The following is a 25,363-nucleotide window of genomic DNA, read 5'->3' as shown; positions in this document are numbered from 1 at the left end:
AACAGATCTGGATCGATCAGCCGATCGATTGGATCATGCCCGATCGATTGGATCATGCCCGATCGATCGGCTGATCGATCGGGTGAGTCCCCACGAACAGAACCCCTCTGGATCGATCAGTGGATCGATCCAGAGGTCCCAATCGATCAGCGAATTGATTGGGAGCTGCTGTTTGCGCGCGATAAGCCTTGGATCGATCAGTCGATCGATCCAGGCTATTCCAGAAAGCACAGAGGCTCTCTGGATCGATCAGTTGATCGATCCAAAGCCTCCCCGATTGATTGGGAGCATTCCAATCGATCGGGATCCGACCGTTGGCATCGTATTTAGCTGCAGGCGAGCGTTTCCTTCAGCAGAACTTCACCAATTCATCTCAGATTACTTCAGCGCTTCCACAGCTTCTCCACAAAGATTAGATCGCCAGTTCTTGAAGGTTCTTGGAGGTTTTCCAAGTCAAGAGGCGGATCTACAGCTGAAGAAGAAAGCTAGAGTTAGGGTTTCTATACTCATTGTAAGCTTTTGCTTGTATTTGTGTATCCTTTCCCTTTCTTCTTGTAGTGTGAAGTTGTAGGGCTTCTCCTCCTTCGGTAGTTACCGAAAAGGAGTATTTATTAGTGGAGGTGTATGTGTGTGCGCGTGGATCCTTGGACTAGTCACCTCTTGTGAGGTGGATACCAAGTAAAATCCCAAGTGTTAGCTTGTATGTTTTTGTTTCTTGTATTACCGCTGCACATCTTCGAAGAAACAAGCAACGTCAAGCACCGAGCACGCGTCGAGCTATTCACCCCCCTCCCCTCTAGCTACTTTTCGGTCCCAACAAGATCCACTCCTTCAAATGCCATCTCCTCATCCAGAATAACTAACACCGCATTGTGTGAAAAACTTGAATCCACTCAAGAAGAGTTAGCAAACACCAAAGTTCAATTAGCAAGCACCCAAGATGAGTTAGCATCAATGAAATCAAGACAAGATATGTTTGAACAAATTCTTAACCGATTAGCATCTAGAGCATTAGATTTCTTGATCCATGATTCATCTTCGGCTCCACCTCCTCCTCGATCTTAGACTTTGATGTTGTGAATTTTTGAATATGAACATGATGTTGTTAAGTTTATTTCTTGTAGAGTTTGATGTTGTGGATTTTTGGTTGTGAACGTAGTCTTTGTTTTGAACTTGTGACTTGTTGTGTACTTTATTTGTTGTGTTACTTGTTGTTTGACTTTGATATTGAGTACTTGCATCTCTTGTTTGTGAATGTTGCTAGAGTTGTGAACTTATACTTTAATGAAGTATGAGTTGTTTGTGAGTTTATTTGTGAATTTGTTGTTAGAGTTATACTTGTATAAGTTTGTGAATATTGTTGGTAGAGTTGTGATTGTTGTGAATATTGTTGTTAGAGTTGTGATGATTGTATAAATTTGTAAATTTGTATACTATTGGGGTTACAAGGTTGTAAATATAATCCCACATTGAAAATACATTGGAAAGATCATGGGTTTATAAGAAAAAGATATCTCCATTAGTATAAGACATTTTGGGTAGAGCACAAGAGCAAAACCATGAGGGTTTATGCCTAAAGTGGACAATATCATACCATTGTGGAGATATCAAAATTTTTTTCGATCCTACAATTGGTATCAAAGCGAGGTTACTCTTCACCGAACAAACTGCCGGAAGAAGCACGGACTAGAGTCGTGATCCAAGATCGAACCATGTGAGTGAAATCTTGAACGAAGTAGGGGAGGCCCTGAGTAGGTCAGTGATTTGATGCTTGAGGGGAGGCCCCAAGAAGGTCAAGAGTGACCTGATGTTTGAGGCGGCCACTGTGGTCCTTTGTTGGAGGGGGCGGGGGGATTATTGGGGTTACAAGGTTGGAAACATAGTCTCACATTGAAAACACATGGGAAAGATCATGAGTTTATAAGAAAAAGATATCTCTATTGACATGAAGCCTTTTAGATAGAGCTCAAGAGCAAAACCACGAGGGCTTATTCCAAAAGTGGACAATATCATATCATTGTGAAGATATCTAAATTCTTTTCGATATCATAAACTTTTATGATGAAATACGATTGTGTTAGCGATGAATATAATAGGGTTAGCGAAAAAATTTGTCCAGTTCTAAAAAATTATCAATGATGAAAGACGAAAAATTGTAGCAATTGTTTGCAACGAATTCAAATGAATTTGCCGCAAACCTTTAACTTAGTGAAGAATAAAACAAGTTCGTCTCTAACAATTTAGCTATGATTATTATGGTTTAGCGATGAGTTTTATCACGTCGTTAATATATTAGCGACGAAATATAAATAATCGTAACTAATAAGTGTTTATGACAACCGTACAACAACGATACTATCATTGTAAATATTTGTTAGCGACGATTATTTATATATTAGCGGTAAGTAATTTCATCGCTAAATATCAGTTTTCTTATAGTGAGATGTGCTTGTGATCTAATCTTGTTACCGAATGTACAGTGTTGACTAACTTGACGGATCAAAAGGACCATACACCAGGCAGGAAGTCCGGTCAGGATATGTGATTCTCAATTAACAAAGTCCATATGTGGGATTCTAGCAAAAGATCAGGATATTCAATTCCCGATGGGTTGAAGACCGGAAGTGCGATTCTGGTAGGAGGTCGGGATGTTCAATTCTAGATTGGTGAAGTCTGGATGTACAATTATGACAGGATGACCTGGTGGATCAGATTGGATGCCGAGGAGGTAACTTAATATTTGGTAAGTGGAGGTAAGTCATTGGAGGAGAGTAACTCAGTGAGAACACGTCCCGTTTGAAGGGATAGTAGACGTCGGTCTAATTTAGGTTCATTTTGGAAAATCTAAACCGAAACATAACTAGATTCGAATCTGGAGGACAGAATCTAATTAATACTATTTTTATTATGCTAACTCTGTCTTGCAGGTTATTATTTGTTTTAGGTTAATATGAACTTACAGGATCAAATTGCACAAAATGTCTCAAGTGAACAATATTTGAGGCGTCTTCCATGCGAAGGAAGGCGACTTAAGCTTAGCGATGGAAAACGCCTTAGATGGCATGGAAGACATCTTCGGTCGGATAAAATAGAAAGCTTCGTTGACAATAAGAACTGACTTTTAAGGGATAGAGGTTGCAGTTGAAGGTGCCTTCAGTGGTGTTGAAGGTGCACGTCTTCCATCCCCTTTAAAAGGGCTACTCGACCATGAAGTTAAACAAACCTCTGTTACAAGCTCTACGTAATCGTGTATCGTTTCGACTGATTCGACTTTGCACTACTGCCCCACTACGGTGTTATTGTGCCCGACTACTGCTAAGAAGTCGTCCAACACTGAGCTCAATCCTAGAAATTACAAGTGTTGGGTAACTTCTATTTACAGTTAATTTCTTTATTACTTTAAAAGGAAAATATAGGGTTGTTATACTCTTCTAATAGTAAATCGTCTATCAATAGGTCCGAGGGACCTGAGTCATAGAGTAGGAATTGACAAAGACTTCGAACCAAATAAAATCATCTGCGTCTTTTTTTGTTGTTCTAATTTTTCTACTACATACTTTGATTTCAAAAAAGCTTTTAAAACACATGATTCATCCTCACTCTCTTTCATATATATCTTGATCCAACATTATATATCTCTAGAATTAATTAGGTGAAACATATACATCTATTTTTTTTTTGTTTAAATCTAATTTTAGAGTGCCATTGTATTTACCCATCAATTTTTTTAATCCAATTGTTTAAATTGTGAACTCAATTAATTAATTAGAGAGGTGGACGACCTTCCCCGATTTACCCACCTGTAAATTTGAAAGCTCCAGTGGATATACGTTCAACTTCTTAAAAATTTTATTTCATTAGAAAAAAATATAACTATAGATGCTTTAGAGTCTGCTGAATGTTTTGCTATGCCCTGTCCGAGGAACTAAGTAGACGCAAACCGAGAACTTCATGGGGAGTTGGCCCTCTTGATTATGAGATTTCATTGTCTGAAAGTAGAAGACAAGATTTAGTGTATCTATCAAATTCAAATCTAGTCCTCGATCGTTTGACTGAAATAAATACGAGAGAGTGAGAGCTCACTGAAAGTTCGTGACCTCCCCCTTGCAGTGGAGAACTGTGTTCACAGGCATCTCGTGAAGTCGATCCTCCATCCACCCCTTCCATGCTCTTACCCGCGTAGAAAGTCAACGTAGTTGATAAAAAGGAAGAAAAACAGTGTACGGGAATCGACAGATTTATCCACTGCACTGCCATTTCCGACGAAGAATTCAAAAAAAATTAGAATATTATCTTTTTAATATTTATTTTATTTTATCTGAAAAGTTTTATCAATCTAATTCAGAATTACGAAAGAAAAGGAAAGAGCTTTAAGGGACGCGTTTTCTTTCAATTTCCGCGACCTTCCGCTTTTCTATATATTAGCTGTCACCCTTCCAATCAAATCGTCGTCATTTGTCAATTTCCAAAAAATGAAACGGTGCTTCGGTTGGTGCTCCGCCGGCGCCGGGGCCAGCGCCAGCAGAGAAGGAGGAGGTGGCAGTGTGGAAAGCAGAGATGGGCTTCTTTGGCATACGGACCTCAAGCCGCACTCCTCCGGCGACTTCTCCATTGCCGTCGTCCAGGCTAACGACTCGCTCGAGGACCAGGGGCAGGTGCTTGCCTCATCCTCCGCCACCTACTTCGGCGTCTTCGACGGCCACGGCGGCCCGGAGGCCTCTCGCTTCGTCAACGCCCGCCTTTTCTCCCACCTCCACGGTATCGACGCTTTGGTACTCTGGTTCGATCATTTTTTTTTTTAAAATTTTTTCAGTAGGATTCATAACGCTGTTCTTCGCAGAGTTCGCGTCGGAGCAAGGAGGCCTCTCCGTGGAGGTGATACGCAAGGCGTTCACCGCCACCGAGGAAGAGTTCCTGCAACTGGTTAAGCAGTCGTGGCGTTCCCGCCCAAAGATCGCGTCCGCCGGGTCGTGCTGCCTCGTCGGAGCCATCGCCGACAACGTGCTCTACGTGGCGAACCTGGGGGACTCGAGGGCGGTGCTCGGCCGGCGGGGAGCCGACGGAGGGGCGGTGGTGGCGGAGCGGCTGTCCAGGGACCACAATGTCGCGGAGGAGGAGGTGAGGAGGGAGCTGACGGAGCTCCACCCCGACGACTCCCGCATCGTCACCTACAACAGAGGCGCCTGGCGAATCAAAGGGATCATCCAGGTCACAAACACTCACCGATCTCTCTCACTTCCAAAGATCCCACGCTCTTGGTCTGACACGCGCCGTGTTTTCAGGTGTCGAGATCCATCGGCGACGTGTACCTGAAGAAGCCGGAACTCTCCGGCGACGCTCTGTATCAGAAGCTTGCCGCTCCGGTCCCCTTGACACGGCCCGTGGTGACGGCGGAGCCGTCGATAAGGATACGCAACATCAAGCAGAACGACCTATTCCTGATATTCGCATCGGACGGCCTCTGGGAACATCTGAGCGACGAAGCTGCCGTAGATATCGTCTCCAACAACCCCCGATCGGTTTGTTCTTGCTCTCTCCGTTCAATTTCCAGTTCTTGATTCGTGATCCCTAATTGTGGTTGCGGCGCAGGGGATAGCGAAGAGACTTGTACAAGCTGCCGTCGCCGAAGCAGCGAAGAAGAGGGAGATGAGATACGACGACATCAAACACGTGGAGAAGGGGATCAGGCGGCTGGTCCATGATGACATAACGGTCATAGTCATCTACCTCAGCCATGGCGGCAGCGACGACGGCGAAGAAGGAGAAGGTTCCAAGTTCGAGGGAGGCAATGTCGACTGCACTAATGCACCGGTGGACGTCTTCTCGCTCCATGCTGCATAATTCAGACAACCTTAGCATATTTGAAATCGTGTTTATGCTATCAAGTAAGAAGAAAGAACTGGGATGAAGAATAAATTTCTAAAAAACTTATTGTTGTAAAAATAAGTTTAAAAATGTTTAGAATTATAATTCCTAAATCATAAAGCATGCTTATTTGTCTACGACTAAGAGGGTGCTCTTATCACTTCTGAACACTTCGACCCTAGTCGCAGACGAATGGCACGAACGATAAATTGGGGAGTATGTCATCTCGTTATATATATATTGATACGGTGCATAATCGTAGGATCCGACCGTCGGAAATCAAGGAGACGTGGCAGTCAGAAGTCAAGGAGATGTGACAGTCAGAAGTCAAAAAGACGTGACAGTCAGAAGTCAAGAGGGGTGACAGTCAACAATTAGGAGGACATGGCAGTCAGCAGTTAAGGCGGCGCTCAAGTCAAATACTTTTTCTCCAAAAAAATAGTGTACAAAGGAGAAAAAAAGTAGAAGACAAGTGCGAATATGCAAGAGAGCGTACCTGCGTGAGGGAGAGGACCTCCCTTTTTATATGACAGTGCGTACCTTCTGGAGCCTGACTAATGTCAGATAATGTCGAGTGTCAGGACTTGTCGGGTGATGGGGGCCACGTGGCCTCCTCTTGTAGACTGAAGGAAGGTTCCTTTCGTAAGTGACTGCAGACCGTTGGAATATTCCCTGACACTTAGCAGTTATTCTCTGACAGACGATTACGATTCCCTGACCTTGTTGTCATGTAGCGCCTTTTGTCCCGACCGAGCATGAATAGGGCAACTCAGGATGATCAGTCGGGTATAACACCTGGCCTAAACCTTGGGGGGTCGAGAGCCATGGAAAGATCGCCCAAGAGCTGACCGAGAGTTAACTGATCGAGAGTTTAGCTTACTAAGAGCACTAGGCCTAAGTACAACTAGGTTGTGAGAGCCCAACCCATCAAATCCAGGTAAGGTATCACCTTGACTAAGTACTCAAGTATCTCAGATATGGAGTTTTGATCTGTGAGAATTCAACCGAGAATCAAGTTGATGACGTCGTCACCTGGTCTTACTTCCTCTTTCCATACCTATTAACTGCCCTGCTCCTTTGGCTTATGATTATCACACCCCTTGACTTCTGACTGTCACGTCCTCTTGATTTCTGACTGCCACGTCCCCTTGACTTCTACTGCCCAACCTTATCGGACCCCACCGTTATGCACCATATCACAAGTCTTCCCCCTAAGTCTAGTCGAAGGAGGCTCAAGTCCGACTGATTAACCTCATGCTCTAGTTTACTTGTTCCACCATGACATCCTTAAATGCTGCTCCTTTCCCCAGATCCTTGAATACGTAACCTGTTTAATCACCCAATCCACCTCAGGAGAAGGACCTCACCAACCCTTCGAAGCCGACTCTTCACTTCCCTCTCTTTAAAAAGGGTCCAGTCCCCCCACATCATTGTACTTTTCCTGCTGACTTCTTCTAACCATGGCCTCAACCTCTGAGTCTGGCAAGGTGTCACTCCTACGCCAACAGCTAGTCCATCTGACTCAGCTACTTGCCTAAAAGGATACTGTTTTAGCCAAGATGACCCATGATAGAGATTTTCAATCTTCTCTCTGTTGAGTATTGAGGAACTTTGGTTAGCCGCTAAGTCACGGACCCGGCCTGAAGTAGCACTGAAGCAGAAAGCTTATGCAGATTTGGAGAGCCAGACTCAATTCCTGATCTATCTAAAAGAGAAACATGTCGCATCTATAGCCCTTCTTCAAGAAGAGAACCGGCTCAAAGACGAAACTATCCATCATCAGCGCCGCATTATTCAATTCATCAAGGCAGAGCTGATTCAAGCGCAATCTTATTCAAGGCAAGCAGGTCATGCAGAACACCTTTGCTCGAGATACCGACCGACTACTGACACTGGCATGGACTTCTAATTACTAAGATATCCTTAATTGTGGGAATGAGATTTTGAGTGGAGTCCTCTGTATTCCACTCAATAAATGTAAATCTGGCTAGGCCTTAGTCTTTGTTTTTCTTTTACTTTCTTTCTTGGCACTTCTTTGCTTGCTGATAACTTGTTTGGGGATAAGAGTGTAAAAATTGACCCATGAGTTATTGAGCGCGGTAGTTTGCTTGTTTATAGCGCACGCTAAGATGCGAGGCCGAGAGTTCAAAATCCTACCCGAGGGATCATTGGTCATGAGAGCAGGCTCACTTGTAACTCACACTGGGGGTGAGAGTCTAGAGGCGTGAGAGCAAGCTCACTTATAACTCACGCTGGGGTGGGAGTCTGGAGGCGTGAGAGCATGCTCACTTATAACTTGCGTTGGGGCGAGAGTTTGGAATCCTGACCGCGAGATCGTTGGTCGTGAGAGTATGCTCACTTATAACTCGCATTGGGGCAACAGTCTGGAGATGTGAAAGCAAGCTCACTTATAACTCGCGCTGGGACGAGAGTCTGGAAGCGTGAGAGTATGCTCACTTATAACTTGTGCTGGGGCGAGAGTCTGGAGGCGTGGGAGCATGCTCACTTATAACTCGTGCTAGGGCGAGAGTCTGGAATCCGGACCGCGAGGACGTTGGTCGTAAGAGCATGCTCACTTATAACTCGCTTCTGAAATCCCGACCGTGAGGCCATTGGTCGTGAGAGTTGTTGGGGTTGAAAGGTTGCAAACATAATCTTATATTGAAAACGCATGGGAAAGATCATGTGTTTATAAGAGAAAAGATATCTCCATTGGCATGAGGCCTTTTGGGTAGAGCCCAAGAGCAAAATCATGAGGGCTTAGGCCCAAAGTGGACAATATCATATCATTGTGGAGATATCTAAATTCTTTTCGATCCTACGGATGATAGTTTGGTTTTATTTTGGTTCTACAGTTATTTCTATTATTTGATTTTGGTTTAATTGATTTAATTTTATAATTAGAATTCTAAATTGGGTTTTTGAATTTTACATAATATATTTCATTTTTAGGTATATAATATTTATTAATTCCTACTTGCGTGGTTAAACACGCTTTCAAAACCCAAGCTTTGGTTTATTTTTTATTTTGCATTATTAGTGATATAAATGATTTATTTGAATTTGACTTGTATCCAAGTCCAAATTTATTGTATACAGCCTTTTGATTATTTAAAATAAGATCTAAGTTTTTTGATCTTGCTGTAAATTTTTCTAAAAGTCCTTTTAGTTTTATAATTTCAATTTTTAGTGTTGAATTTTTCTCCTTAAGTGTTAAACTTTGATTTGGATTTGATTTTTCAATTTGTTCCTTGAGTTGTTGGTTTTCTTCAAGGAGCAATTTATTTTGATTTTTTTGTTCTGTTAATTTTCTATTCAAACATGAAATAACCTTAAAAAACTTTTTTCTTAAATGGAAATTTACCTCATCGGGACCTTCGGAAACAAGTACGGACTCGTGACTCGATTCGGGTTCGAACCCGTCTTCCGATTCGTCCTCTGATTCTGACTCGTGAGCCATTAGCACGAGGTGGCTTTGGTACTTCTGCTCTTCGGCTTCTGACTCCTCTGAAGATGAATCATCCACGTTGCTTTGAGTGCCTTCTTCTTGGTTGTCTTTGAATTGTCATTCTTCAATTTTGGGCACTCATTCTTGTAGTGACCCTTCTTGCTGCATCCAAAATAGGTCATGTTTCTTGGTTCAGTTGTGGAGTTGATCTTCTGCTGGTCTTTTCTGCTGAAGTTCTTCTTTCTCCTGGTGAACATCTTTCTTACCAAGTTCACCAGGTACTCTTCGTCTTCTGAATCTTGGTCAGACTCATCTTCAAGTTCAGGTTTGGTCTTTGTCTTTTCCTTGGAGGAACCTACAAACAAAGCGATACTTTTCTTGGTTCTGGCGTTAGTTTGCTCATGTAGCTCAAGTTCACAAAATAGTTCATCTAACTTTTACTTAGAAAGGTTCTTCAAAATCTTGTAGGCATCCACGATGGATGCCCACAATGCATTTCGAGGAAACGTGTTTAGAGCATACCTGATTAAATCGCGGTTCTCCATTTGGTGGCCAATAGCATGAAGTTCGTTGAGGATGTCTTTGATCCTCGCATGGAGCTGATTCGCAAATTCTCCTTCCTGCATTTTAATATTAAATAATTTACTTAAAAGAAGGTGTAAAATACTGAAAAAGGGCGAATAACCATAAGGAAATTTTCCAGAATTTTTAGATATTTTCTGAGAATTTTTCGGAGCCCGTATGACTTAGGTTACGGGGATAAATATTGGGCCACGGGAAAGCCTGTTTAGGCTACCCCATTTAAGCGAGGAAAAATTTGATTTTTCATTTGTTTTTGTTTTTCTTTATTTTTTTCTCCCGCGTGCCCTATTTCTCATTTCTTCTCCCATCTCCAAACTCACCTGATTCTTCTCCTCTCTTCTCTTCTTCACCCCTTCGTCCCTTCCACCCACTGGCGCCGCCCACCCTCGCGTCGTTTCCTCTTCTCCCTCGTGTACAAACGTAATCGGCCAAGGCAAGTCCGAGCCTCTGCCCCGATTCTCGTCTCCTTCCTCTTCCCTTCTTCTTCATCGCCGGAGTAGTTCTTCTCGACCGGTGATGCCCACGTGAGCCTGAAGAAGTAGTGTCGCCTCCCTTCTTCCACGCGACGCCGACCATCGACATTTCTCCCGATTTTGCGACACTGGTGCCCTAATTCCTTATCCATGATCGCCACCACTGCCACCCGAGGCCGAGCCCTAGTTTCTTCACTGGTGCCCTAGTTTAGATCTCTGCCCTACCGCCGGCAGCCGTAACCGCTGTGCCCTAGCACGGTCGCTAGATCAGATTGAACTTTCCCTTCCTTGCTGTGATTGAAGTCTCGATTGAAGGTGAGTAATGTTCTTTCTTTTGGATTTCGTCAATTCACTGGTTTCAGGTGATGAATGGTTGGCTCCGAATAGAATATTTGAGGTATAGGTATTCTTGGAAGCTGTCGGCAGAGGCAAGTAGGGTTGTGAATTTGGAATTGTGTTCTGTTGGCTTTCTTGGTTCCAGCAGCACTTTGTTTCCACAGCGGCTGTGAATTGAGGTAAGGTGTAGGAATTTTGATGCTTGTTGTAGATGGTTGTTTGATAGGTTAGCAAGGTTATTTAGGTTTATGTTTTGAATTAGGTATGATTGGATTATGAATAGTTAGGGTTAATGGAGCTAACCCTAATTAACTTATGAGTTAGGTTTAATTAGGGATTAAATAATGGATTTAAACTAAGCTCGGATTAGACTCGTTTAGGAAGCTAACTGAGATTAATGAATGAATTAGGGTTCTTGGTAAATAAGGATTTTGGTTTAGCTATTTTGTTTACAATAAAACTTAGCTAAACCGTACGATTTATTACAAAATTCGGATTCGGGACGAGCACTTCGACATAGAGGTTGATTAGCTCGATCTACATTGGAGGCGGGTACCTTGACTTATCTTTTAAATAATGTCATGTTGATATGCTTAGTAGATTTTAACAAGTAGTAATAATTATGTTTATATCTGCATCGGTATGTTGCTATTTGTTTCCGAACATGTTTTGTTTGTTACCTGTTTAGTATTCATGCCCTTGTTTATTATTTATGTTATACAGGTAGTGACATACCATGCCATGTGATATACCGGACTAGTCATTTACCATATCTGGCATGTATACCTAGATCTATTTATTTGATCCATTTATTTTTGGTACATATTTTATGGAGGTAGATATGGTCAGGATTTGTATGCTTAGTGTCATGCACCATCTCGCATGATTGCATGCTAGCGATTGACAGCTCCATTATTGTTTAGTACATCGCCAGTTACATGGATCTGCACACACAACCACTCATGGGTTAGTGGTATATCAGGCAGGGTGTGTGCCATTTATGCTCTGTTAGGCTCCGCTGGTCCACTGTTGGGTAGTGGGACGCAGCGTGGTAGCTGGCAGACAGATTTGCTCTATTTGGCTCCGTTAGTCCGCTCATGAGTAGTGTGACGCAGCGTGGTAACCGGCAGGGATCCCTTCTCAGGATTGTCTCAAGGAGATGAGAGCATTGCGCTCCCCCACTTATGATTTGGGGTAGGAGGATAGATGTACTCCGACAGTATCCTGTCCACTCGGTCACTCATCAGGAGCAATGACAGCAGAGTGTACGGTTGTCACAACCCTACCCACTCGGTCTCACCATCGTGTGTGAGATGGTTGACTGGCGTCAGGGGTGACCAAGATATGTCATTGGCATCATACGCATGATGCATTTATTGCTTGTGTTTGTTGCACTTTGTTTGCTGCATATTGGATGGATGCATATGATTGACATGCATACAGGGACATGTATTTTCGGTCGGACGACCTTATTATCATGATAGGAGGTCCTAGTGAGTACAGCTTCTCCCTTATCTTCAGTTTTGCATTGTTTCATTACTTCTGGAGACTGTACGCATATTTATTACTGCTGGTTATTATTTACTATGCATATCAACTAGGTATCCGCTGAGTGTTGAGTCACCCCCCGTTTTTACCATTTCAGGTTGAGGCTGTCCAGAGGAGTTCCAGTCGCTAGTTTCTCCCTCCAAGTTGCAAGGATTTCCGTTTTGGATCTTCTCTTTGGTTTTCTTATTATGTTATCATCTACGTTTTCAGACTTGTACCTTTTGGCACTTGGATCTTGTATGATCCCTTATTATCGATGGGTTTTCGTTTGGATGTATGCTGGTGATTTAAGTTTTATGGGTGTAGTTGAGTAGGATATTTGAGATGTTTTCCTTATCGTTGTTTATGTTTGGTTTTTACTATTAAACTGCGTGGGTGCTTGCTTAATATATATTGTTATTATTCCGGCCATGTTGGCCGAGTTATATGTGACCCTGAGGATATTGTAGGAAGTTTCATATTGTCACTTGTACAGGGGAGATGCTGCCGAAATTTCTTCTGGCAGAGACTACCTGGGGCGTGACAGAAGGTCTCGTTTGTTTACCTTGGTGTCGTTGGTTCCCTCATGTAGTTCGACGAGCTTGTCCCATAGTTCTTTTATATTTTGGTGTGGTCCTACTCGGTTCAGTTCTTCCTTCGTCAACCCACATTGCAGTGTGTTGAGCGCTTTGAAATCCGTCTGGGCTTTCTTCTTCATGTCTGGATTCCACTGTTCCCAGTCCAATGGATTACCGGAGTTGTCAACAGGCACCTTGTAGCCACGAGTGACGCTAAACCATTGGTCGAAATCGGTCTTTAAGTAGACCTCCATTCATTTCCTCCAGTATGGGAAGTCGTCGCCGTTGAATAGAGGGGGAAGAACTGTCCTGAAACCTTCGAGTTGAGACATTGATCTTGCACATAAGGAAACAAGAAAAAAAAAAATCCCAAAACTTGGTCTTGGATTAGTAGTGAGGGATTAATAAAAAAAATCTAAAACTAAATTGGTGTTGCACCAGTTCAGCTTAATTGCACGGGAAAAAAAATTCCAAAAAGGTAATGATACCAGTTTGGATTATATCGTAAAACTTAAAACTGAAAAGAAAGGAAAAAGAATTTCACCACCTTTGTCTGATTGATGGTTGCACCAAATCAGAGCGGTACCTACTCTTATACCACTTGTTGGATTGTAGAAGTCGCTAGAGGGGGGAGGGGTGAATAGCGATCGAAAATTCGTTATCGAATTAGAGTAAGCAACGGAAAAGCACAAAACACAATGCTAACACGAACCAATTTTACTTGGTTCGGAGCCTTGGCCGACTCATACTCCAAAGCCCGCACTCGTCAAGTGCTTTCGTTGGGCAATTCATTAGCAGTTCGAAAAGTGATTACAATTGAAAGTACAAGAACTCATTTAAAAATAAGAAATATGCCAACAACAATTAAAAATAACTTGAGTCGCAAGTTGTCAGAGAAGCGTCGTCGCCGTCGCAGTCGCAGGAGTAGAGCGCAATAGAGCAATCGTAGGAAGCAGTTGTTGTTCTCAGCTCTAGAAGTAAGCTCCTTATATAGGAGTGCTCTAGGCGCCTAGATCCCTTCCGAGTGTCCAGACCGTGACGTAGGCCCGGCCAATCAGCGCGCTCCTTATCTGCGACGGGATAACTTTTGCCTCTTGGGCGCCCGAATCCCTTTCGGGCGCCCGGACCACCATTTTCTAGAAAACTCCTTTCCCTACAAGAAAATGTTAGTGCAAGGCAAAATAAAAATTATATTACCCTGCAAAATAAAAGTTAGCACAAATATAATAAAACAGGGTAATAATTAGATTTTGTCTCACCGAGACCGGAATCTAATCATGATCTCAACTTAGACTTCCAAAATGGATCTAAGTTGGATCGACACCTAAGTTCCCTAACCAAATCAATCCCCTCCAGTGACTTACCTTAACTTACTTGTCAAACGTCCGGTCAGCCTGTCGACCCGTCTGGACTTCGTGCCAGCTATCAGGTCAGTTCGTCGACCTAGCTGGACTTCGTGTCAAATATTCGGTCGGCCCGTCGACCAGTTTAGATTTCGTGCCAGCTATCCAGTCAACCCATCGACCTAGATGGGCTTCGTGCCAGCTATCCGGTCGGCCTGTCGACCTAGCTGGTCTTTTCCTACATACTTCGTCAAAGTGTTAGATCACAACGAAATTAATTTAACCTATTTTGTCATTCATCAAAACCTGAATTAGACCGTCAGTTTTAACTGCACCAACATCATCAAGTTGATTACAATTACCAAAGTAATTGACATAAACTCAACTAAAATTTAACTCAGATCAATAATTCAGGGGGAGGCACCAAATTAGTTGGCACCTCCAAAAAATAACCTACCCGGCAGGGTAATTAGGATTCGTTTAAAAAGGGACTAAGTTTAACTTGACCTACGGTACTAGTGAAGTTTTGGATGATAGTAGGTTAGGGAATCTCAGTTTATGCATGTCTAGGAAGATATGGCTTCGACCTGGTGCATTTAGCTAAGTGGAACTAACTGAATTTACCTCTTACGTAACCACTTAGACCAAAGTTTTGTACTAAGTTCAGTGGATATAATTGTTTGGAAAACCTCGAAGGTATGGTTACTCTAATGATGATCAGGTGACTCACCATAGCCCAGAAGTTTATCCAAAAATATCTGTTCGTTGAGCCCAAAGCTAAACCTGAATCTAACACAAAGTTAAACCAAACCCAAAAAATCAAACTTAACTTCACCTCACAAAAATTATAGGTTTCTCTGATTGAAAACATAGATCGGGTGAGATAACTAAGGATTTCAAATCAAATTAAATCGAATCGAATCGAATTAAATTAAATTAAATTAAACTAAATTAAATTAAATTTAAAATTTTCTTTAAAATTATTTTAACTTTAAAAAAATTATTTTAAAATTTATCTTAATTTAAAATTTTCTAAAAAATTAGTTTAACTTAAAAAAAATTTATTTTAATTTAAAATTTTAATAAAATTATTTTAACTTCAAAAAAAATTATTTGAAAAATTATTTTAACTTAAAATTTTCTTTAAAAATATTTAATTTAAAAAAATATTTTTTAAAAAAACTTAACTTAAATTATTTTAAATTTTAAAAATTATTTTAACTTTCAATTTTTTTTAATTTTTTTTATTTAAAAAATTATTTTAACTTTAAAAATTATTTAAAAAAAAACTTTTTAACTAAAATGATTTTAACTATAAAAATATTATAAAAATCTTTTTAACTTTAAAAAATTATTTTAACTTTATTTTTTTTAAAAAAAACTTTTTAACTTTAAAAAATTATCTTAACTTTAAATTTTTTTTTTTAAAAAAATCTTTTTAACTTAAATTATTATTTTGACTTTAAATTTTTTTTTAACTTTGAAATTATTCTAACTTTAAAAATTATAGTTTTATTTAAAATATATATATATATTAACTTTAAAAATTTTATTTTAACATTAAAAAATTATTTTAACTTTAAAAATTATTTTAAATCTTTTTAACTTAAAAATTTAGTTTAAAAATTATTTTAACTTGAAAATTTTACCTTTAAAAAAATTATTTTGACTTTAAAAATTATTTTAAAAAATCTTTTTAACTTAAAAATTTATTTTAAAAATCTTTTTAACTTAAAAAATATTATTTTACTTTAAAAAATAATAATAACTTAATAAATTATTTTATTATTTTAAGTTAAAAATTATTTTAACTTAAAAAATTATTTTAACTTAAAAAAAATTTTAAGTTAAAAATTGTTTTAAAAATTTTGTTAACTTAATCATTTCAAAAAAAATTTATCATTTTAACTTTAATACTATTTTAAAAGTTTACTTTCACTTAAAAATTAATTTAAAAAAATATCATTTTGACTTAAACACTATTTTAAAATTTTACTTTCACTTAAAAATTAATTAAAAAATAAAAATAAAAAATCTGGTCAGAAATTAGGGGCGCTCGCCCCGGTATTGCCTTCCGAGCACCCGAAAGGCAGTCCGGGTGCCTCGCCCCGGCACTCTACTCCAGGTGCCCGGAGTTAGTCCGGGCACCCGGAATGCCCTATATAAGTGGCGGCAGAGGCGCCCCCAAATCCTTGCACCTCTCCTTTCCACTCTTGCAAAGGCTCTGACCGAGTTTTAACGCAAGAGAGATTAAATTTAAAATTTTTACTTCCTTCTTCGGTTGATTCGCAGTGCGAATCTACCAAGATCGTCATTTCTAGTATTTTTTAACGATGCGTTGGTAAATTTTCTCTCTTTTTCTAAATTTCCTTAAATAAGTATTTTCTATAATTGATTGCTTAGTCTAGTTTTTCTTTGATAAAGTAGGAAACGTTCTAATATTGGTGTTGGGCCCTCTACTGCTAGTACAAACCCTAGGTTTTCGACTGAGGAACTTAGGATTAGGTTTGCTAGTACTATCTACATGTCTATCTTAACTAGGTGTTTAGATAGATAGTTTTTCGTATGTTCATGGATTCCTGCTGTAGAGGTCATTGACTACTACAGCTTGCAATGCCTTGTTTATTGTACCAGTTCAATTAACATAGGTTTATGTGCTTAATTGTACAACAATGTAGTTAGAGTAGATGACCTTCTATACACTACTAGAGTAGTTGGTATTGATGTCACGCTATCCCTAGCTGTCATCCAAACCTTTTTAGGTCTACGACCATCGGCATGCACTTTTCAGTGCTACCCACCTAGGGATCTACCATTTGGTGATCCTTACTCGCATATTACTCTAGATACGATTTATTCGTATCTTTTTAGGGGAGAGTGAGTACCCACTGTTACCCTGTTTAGATCCGTCTCCCTTCGAGTCCAGGACTATGTCCTCTATATGGTTTTAGTCTCCTGTATTTTGTCGTTCACCACTCGCGACGTCGCGATGATGCGTCCATTTCACTCTTTTCTCCTTTATACCTTTTGCCATAGATTAGATATAGATATTAGCCTACATATCTTTTATGTCATTATCTACTCAGCCGGAGTCACTACCAGCAGATAGGTTCATATGTCGTACTGTCACATTTTGACAACATATATTGCCTCCTTAGATATTGACGCCACTAGAGGTAATGCCCGAGTTCTGACTGAGTTTGACGTTGTAGGATCTAGGAACTTCTCTTTATGTGGTATGCATACCGATGATGGGGATATCCTGTCCTGGCAGAGAGGGGCACAACACCAGCCTGACCCAGATGTAGAGCTAGATGCCCAAGAGGAGGAGGCAGGGCAGTATGAGTTTATGATCGCACTATTCGGCGAGGCCGCTCTTGCCCCAGCATCGCCTCTAGCCCGAGCACCACATCCCGCTCCTCGCACTCTAGGTGACCAAGTTGTCAGACTAGAGCTATCTATGATGAGTCTCCGCCAAGAGGTCTGATTTTCACCGAGGTATGCGTCAGGAGGTCTCCTACTTACGACGGGATATGCGACAGGAGGTCTCTGACTTGCGACGGGATATGCAGCAAGAGATTTCTGACCTTCGACGTGACCTATCCAGCTCTCGAGAGGATGACCGGACTCATCACTCTGAGTTGATGGCGTTGTTATGCTCCTTGGGCTCCGGACCACCTCCTTCATCATCCCAGTAGACTAGGCGTTATTGTATTTTCATCATGACTATAGTATATTGACTATATTATATCTTAAGTTTTTGACTTTTACTTCATATATTGCCTTGTCATGAATAGACTAGGATTCTTAAATTACAAAATCATTTTCAAAAATTGTCTTTAAAATTCTAGGATAAAACTTTTTATACATTTCTCAAAATTCCCTATTTTTAGAATTTTTGAAAATCGATTTTAGCCTTAGAATAGATCAATCCCTTAGAAAACATGCTCCTATAGATCTAAGGTTTAAGCATCTCACCAACACATTAGGGATAACTTGTTTGTGTATTTCTGAATTTAGAAAAGGGTGAGATATATAGACAGATTGCCTGGACTTAAAGATGCTTATATCAGTGCATCGACATAAGTCTGAGCGTTAAAAACTAAACAAATATGAATCAGGTTAAGTATTTTAGCTTAGTCAAACACTAACTGAATACAATCAACTTAACCTGACTAACCAAGTGAAAGCTGCTATACTCTGATAGTTAGTAAATAACTAATGGTTAGATAGTTGGACTTTTTAATGTCAGGTTCAGGGGAAGGATTAATTCAAATTATTTTCATACTTAGTAAAACTATTTGTAACAAAATTATTTTCTCTTTTGAAAATATTTTTGAAAATATTTTTGAAAAGTGTTTTCCATTTCCTTAAAAATATTTTAAATCTGCTTTAAACTTATTTTTGAAAATTTGCTTTCATAAACTTATTTTTGAAAATTGGCTTTCACAAACTTATTTTTGAAAATTGGCCTTCATAAACTTATTTTTGAAAATTGGCCTTCATAAACTTATTTTTGAAAATTGGCCTTCATAAACTTATTTTTGAAAATTGGCTTTTATAAACTTATGTTTGAAAATTATTTTTGCCTTAATTTTGCAAGCTTATGTTTGAAAAGTGGTTTAATTTTGTAAAACTTGTTTTTGAAAAGTACTCTAAAAATTAACTTACAAAGTCAATAGGTTTTTGCCTTAAAATTTCTGATAAAAAGTTAGCTATTTTTCAAACACTTAGCTATTTTGAAAAAGTTAAAGGACGTTGAAAATTATTTCTAATCTCAAAACTTATATTTTTGCCTTAAACGACTTTTTCAAAATTTTCCTTTAACTTGTTTTCTACATTAAACTCCTCCAAGTAACTCTGACTTCAATTAACATTCTCTATTTTGTTTTTTTACTTAGCCTATCTATTCTATGTTTTTTTTATGAATGTCAAAGGGGGAGGGTTAGGTGGTTTAAGTTAGTTAGCAACAAAATACCAAACATAAAACAAAGCTAACTTAAAAATCATGTCATTTCTTATAATTAATTATGTTTTGCATATTTTTTTCACTAACTTAACTCAGGTTGTCATTACATCAAAAAGGAGGAGATTGTTGGTGCAGTTAGCACTGAGGTCTAACTCAGGTTTTGATGAATGATAAAATAGGTTAAGTTAGTTTTGTTGTGATCTAACACTATGACGAAATGTGTAGAAGAAGCCCAGCTAGGTCGACAGGCCGTCTGGATAGCTGGCACAAAGCCCAACTAGGTCGACGGGCCGACCGGATAGCTGGCACGAAGCCCAGCTAGGTCAACGGGCTGACCTGATAGCTGGCACGAAGTCCAAACTGGTCGGCAGGCTGACCAGATGTCTAGCACGAAGTCCAGCTAGGTCGACGGGCTGACCTGGTAGCTGGCACGAAGTCTAGACAGGTCGACGGGCTGACCGGACGTCTGACAGGTAAGTTAAGGTAAGTCACTAGAGGGGAGCGACTTGGTGAGTACGTGTTCCCAGTTAGGGAATTTAGACGTTAATCCAACTTAGATCCATTTCAGAAGTCTAAGTTGAGATCGTGACTAGATTCCGGTCTTGGTGAGACAGAATCTAATTATTATCCTATTTTATTATATTTGTGTTAACTTTTATTTTGTAGGGTAGTATAACTTTTATTTTGCCATGGACTAACATTTTCTTGCAAGAAAAGGAGTTTTTTGGAAAATGATGGTTCGAGTGTCCGGAAGGGATCCGGGCGCCTGGAGTTGGTCCGGGTGCCTAGAAGGGATCCGGGCGCTCGGAGTTGGTCTGGGTGCCCGGAAGGGATCCGGGCACCCGGGAGGCAAAAGTTATCCCGTCGTAGATAAGGAGTGCGCTGATTAGCCGAGCCTATGTCACGGTCTGGGTGCTCGAAAGGGATCCAGGCGCCCAGAGCACTCCAATATAAGGAGCCTACTTCTAAAGCTGAGAACAACAACTGCTTCTTACGACTTCTCTATTGCACTCTACTCTTGCGACGCAACGATGCTTCTCTAACAACTTATGGCGCAAGTTATTTTTAATTGTTGTCGGTATATTTCTTCTTTTTAAACGAGTTCTTGTACTTTCATTTGTAAACACTTTTCGAGCTGCTAGTGAATTGCCCAACGAAAGCACTCGATGAGTGTGGGCCTTGCAGTAGGAGTCGACGAAGGCTCTGAACCAAGTAAAACTGGTTTGTGTTAGCATTGTGTTTTGTGCGTTTTCCGCTGCTTACTCTAATTCGATAACGAATTTTCGATCACTATTCAACCCCCCCCCTCTAGTGACTTCTACGATCCAACAAGAGCATGCTCACTTATAACTCAAACTGTGGCGAGAGTCTGGAGGCGTGAGAGCATGCTCTCTTATAACTCGCGCTGAGGCGAGAGTCTGGAATCCCGACCGCGAGGTCGTTGGTCATGAGAGCATGCTCACTTATAACTCGCGTTGGGGCGAGAGTCTAGAGGAGTGAGAGCATGCTCACTTATAACTCGCGCTGGGGTGAGAGTCTGGAATCCCAACCGTGAGGTCGTTGGTCGTAAGAGCATGCTCACTTATAACTCGCACTAGGGCGAGAGTCTGGAATCCCGACCGTAATGTCGTTGGTTGTGAGAGCATGCTCACTTATAACTCGTACTCGGGCGAGAGTCTCGAATCCCAACCGTGAGGTTGTTGGTCGTGAGAGCATGCTCACTTATAACTTGGCTGGGGCGAGAATCTGGAATCCCGACCGTGAGGTCGTTGGTCGTGAGAACATGCTCACTTATAACTCGTACTAGGGCGAGAGTCTGGAGGCATGAGAGCATGCTCACTTATAACTCGCGCTAGGGCAAGAGTCTGGAAGCGTGAGAGCATGCTCACTTATAACTCACACTGGGATGAGAGTCTAGAGGTGTGAGAACAAGCTCACTTATAACTTGCGCTGGGGCGAGAGTCTGGAATCCTAACCGCGGGATCATTGGTCGTGAGAGCATGCTCACTTATAACTCACACTGGGGCGAGAGTCTGGAGGCGTGAGAGCATGCTCACTTATAACTTGCACTAGGGCAAGAGTCTGGATGCGTGAGAGCATGCTCACTTATAACTAGCACTGGGGCGAGAGTCTGGAATCCCGATAGCGAGGTCGTTGGTCATGAGAGCATGCTCACTTATAACTCGTGTTGGGGCGAGAGTCTGGAGGCGTGAGAGCATGCTCACTTATAACTTACGCTGGGGCGAGAGTCTGGAATCCCGACCACAAGGTCGTTGGTCGTGAGAGCATGCTCACTTATAACTCATGCTGGGACAAGAGTCTAGAGGAGTGAGAGCATGCTCACTTATAACTTGCGCTAGGGCGAGAGTCTGGAATCCCAACCGCGAGGTCATTGGTCGTGATGGCATGCTCACTTATAACTCACACTGGGGCGAGAGTCTGGAATCCCGGCCGCAAGGTTGTTGGTCGTGAGAGCATGCTCACTTATAACTCGCACTAGAGCAAGAGTCTGGAATCCTGACCGCGAGGTCGTTAGTCGTGAGAGCATGCTCACATATAACTCATACTGGGGCGAGAGTCTAGAATCCCGACCATGAGGTTGTTGGTCATGAGAGCATGCTCACTTATTGTTGGTTGCTACTCGGAAAACCTAGAGGTTCCACTGTACAAAAATTTTGTACGAAGGTCTGAACCTTTTCCTAGCTACCATGTGTTCTTTTAAATTAAATTTTGGATCGCCTGCGGAACTTAACACATTTGATCCAAAACTTAATCTATTTGTTCTTTTAGGTTTTGACTTGGATCTCCTGCGAAACTTAACACGTTTGATCCAAATCACCTAAGTTTTTAATTCCATTAAATATTAATTTCCAAAATTGGTTCCCAGTACTAACGTGGCGAGGCACATGGCCTTCTTGGATATGGGAGCAACCACCACCGACTAGACAAAACCTTTTAAGGAAAGCTAATATTTAATTTCCTAAAATAACTTTAGGTCAACCGAAAAGAACAATCAAATCACAAGGAAAAGAAAAACAAAAGAACACTATATCGAAAACAAATTCGAAACACTAGAATCGTATGCCTCTTGTATTTAGTATTATTTCCAAAAATAACTAGTATGATGCGGAAAGAAAAATTACTAGTTATACCTTTTAGAAAGACTTCTTGATCTTCTACCGTATTCCTCTTCTAACCTCGGACGTTGTGTGGGCAACGATCTTCCGAGATGAGAAACCACCAAGCACCTTCTTCTCCTCCTAGCTAGGTTCGGCCAACACAAAGAAGCTTCACCAAGGACGAAGAACAAAACACCAACCAAGCTCCAAGGGATACAAGTTTTCTCCCCTTCTTCTTCTTCTTCTCCGAGTAGTATCCGGCCACCACAAGAGCTCCAAGCCAATAGAGAAGGTTCGGCCACCACCAAGAGGAAGAAAGGAAGAGAGGTTGGCCGACCACAACACCAAGGAAAAGAGGGAGAGAAATAATAGAGGTTGTATCTCATGAAGGCACCCTCACTCCTTCTTTTATATTCCTTGGCCTAAGCAAATTAGGAAATTTAATTACAATAAAATTTTCTTAATTTCCTTGACATGATTTAATTGAGAAAAATAAAATAAAATTTCCCCAATTAAATTCTAATGGCCGGCCACATCATGAAATCAAATTAGACAAGTTTCAATCAACAATTAAAACTTCCTAATTTGTTTCCGGAAATTTTAAAATTAAAATTTCTCTTCAAAATCTCTTCATGGTTGATAAAAAGAAATTTCCATAATTTTAATTTTTCAACATGTGAATAATTTTTAAAAAGAAAAATAAAATATCTCACCAATCTACAAATAAGGAAAGAGATCTAATCTCTTTCTTTAATCTTTTGTAGATCTTTTACAAGAGAGATAATTTAATTTTAATTCTCTTTAATAAATTATATCTTCCACATAATAAAAAATTAAAATTAAAATTCTTTTTTAATTTAATTTGGCCGACCCCTCTAGCTTGGGTTCAAGCTAGGGCCGGCCACCCCAATTTATACCTAGGCCGGCCCTAGCTTGGTTCCCAAGCTAGCTTGGCCGACCCCCTTTAGGTGGGTATAGAAGGTGGGTATAGGTGGGTATAGTACTCTATAAATAAGAGGCTACGATAGGGACCGAGAGGAGGAATTGGTTTTGGTCTCCCGATAAAATTAAGCATCCCGTGTTCGCCCCGAACACACAACTTAATTTTATCAATAATATTTCATTCCACTAGAGAACTATTATTGAACTACCGTACCAATCCCAAATTACATTTTGGGTTCCTTCTTATTATGAGTGTGTTAGTCTCCCTGTGTTTAAGATAACAAATGTCCACTAATTAAGTAAGTTACTGACAACTCACTTAATTAATATCTAGCTCCAAGAGTAGTACCACTCAACTTCATCGTCATGTCGGACTAAGTCCACCTGCAGGGTTTAACATGACAATCCTTATGAGCTCCTCTTGGGGACATTCTCAACCTAGATTACTAGGACACAGTTTCCTTCTATAATCAACAACACACACTATAAGTGATATCATTTCCCAACTTATCGGGCTTATTGATTCATCGAACTAAATCTTACCCATTGATAAATTAAAGAAATAAATATCAAATATATGTGCTTGTTATTATATTAGGATTAAGAGCACACACTTCCATAATAACTGAGGTCTTTGTCCCTTTATAAAGTCAGTATAAAAGAAACGACCTCTAATGGTCCTACTCAATACACTCTTAGTGTACTAGTGTAATTATATAGTTAAGATAAACTAACACCTAATTACACTACGACCTTCCAATGGTTTGTTCCTTTCCATCATGGTCGTGAGCTACTATTTATAATTTATAAGGTACTGATAACATGATCTTCTGTGTGTGACACCACACACCATGTTATGTACAATATAAATTAATTGAACAACTACATTTATCACAAATGTAGACATTTGACCAATGTGATTCTTATTTCTAGATAAATGTTTATACCAAAAGCTAGGCTTTTAGTATACACTCTAATAATCTCCCACTTATACTAAAAGACTAAGCTGCCATATATGCTGCCATACATCTTATTCCCATGCCTTTCAAAAAACTCTTGCCTTAAGGACCTTAGGTTATCATCTGATGCAATCTAGGCGGCAACAACTTCTCCTCGTTATACAATTTCTCGTATTGGGTAGTACTTGCGCTCTATTGTGTTTACTTGCCTTATAGACTCATGGTTTCTTCGAGTTTGTTACTGCACCATTATTATTACAATAAATTGTAATAATCTTTGGACAAACTAGAAATCATATCTAAGTCTATCTTGAGGTAATTAAGTCATTCAGATTTTATGGCTACCTCAGAGGCTTGCCATATACTCAGCTTCTATGGTGGAGTCCAGAAAAACACCTATGCTTATCACTCTTCCATAGTTATGACTTTTCCTCCTAAAGTAAACACAAAACCCCGAGGTCGACTTATTATTGTCCCTATCCGATTGGAAGTCAAAATCCGTGTAACCCACATGGACCAAATTAACTGCCTTGTAAGCTAGCATATAATCTATAGCGCCTCTAAGGTACTTTAATATATGCTTTACTGCAGTCCAATGTCCTTGTCTAGGGTTACTTTGATATCTGCTAACTATGCGCTTGGCAAAACAGATTTCTGATCTCGTGCATAGCATACATTAGGTTGTCTAACTGTCGAAGCATAAAGAACTGCCTACATGTCCTCAATCTCCTTTGATGTCATCGGAGACATCTCTTTAGATAAAGACACTCCATGCTTAAAAGGTAAGATACCTTTCGAGGAGTTTTGCATGCTTAAAACGAGCAAGGATTTTCCGATGTATCAAGCTTGGGATAAGTAAAATATATTTTTTCTTTCGATCTCTTATTATTTTGATCTTAAAAATATATACATTCTCTCAAGTCCTTTATATCGAATTATTTGGACAACCATACCCTTACTTTTAACAACATTTTGATATTGTTTCCAACTACCAAAAATGTTATCTACGTATAGTACAAGAAATACCACCACGTTTCCATCACACCTTTTGTATACACAAGACTTATCCGTTTACTCAATAAATCCATAGGTCTGGATTACTTTGATAAACCGGATATTCCAAGACCTTGAAGCTTTGCCTCAGTCCATAAACTGACTGAGCTTGCACACAAGATGCTCTTAGCCCTTTGCAATGAACCCTTCTGGTTGCTTTATATGGATG

General features: G+C 40.2%; 1 protein-coding gene across 1 annotated transcript; it reads left to right on the top strand.

The window, feature by feature from the left end:
• The first annotated feature begins 4,453 nt into the window (after positions 1-4,453).
• Positions 4,454-6,002, top strand: LOC122000402 (probable protein phosphatase 2C 78). Its single transcript, XM_042554815.1, has 4 exons — positions 4,454-4,758; positions 4,841-5,208; positions 5,283-5,519; positions 5,590-6,002. Exons 1-4 carry the CDS (start codon positions 4,473-4,475, stop codon positions 5,839-5,841), a joined length of 1,143 nt encoding a protein of 380 aa, XP_042410749.1. The 5' UTR covers positions 4,454-4,472; the 3' UTR covers positions 5,842-6,002.
• Positions 6,003-25,363: the final 19,361 nt, after the last annotated feature.

This window comes from Zingiber officinale, chromosome 7A (genome assembly GCF_018446385.1).
Source record: "Zingiber officinale cultivar Zhangliang chromosome 7A, Zo_v1.1, whole genome shotgun sequence".
Taxonomy (NCBI): Eukaryota; Viridiplantae; Streptophyta; class Magnoliopsida; order Zingiberales; family Zingiberaceae; genus Zingiber; species Zingiber officinale.
This window is presented reverse-complemented; position numbering and strand designations above follow the sequence as displayed.

Excerpts from the sequence above, each read along its gene's own strand:
- LOC122000402 (XM_042554815.1), top strand. The coding sequence starts at position 4,473 with ATGAAACGGTGCTTCGGTTGGTGCTCCGCCGGCGCCGGGGCCAGCGCC. Across the intron at positions 4,759-4,840 it reads CCTTTTCTCCCACCTCCACG|AGTTCGCGTCGGAGCAAGGA; the intron begins GTATCGACGCTT and ends TGTTCTTCGCAG. Across the intron at positions 5,209-5,282 it reads GAATCAAAGGGATCATCCAG|GTGTCGAGATCCATCGGCGA; the intron begins GTCACAAACACT and ends CCGTGTTTTCAG.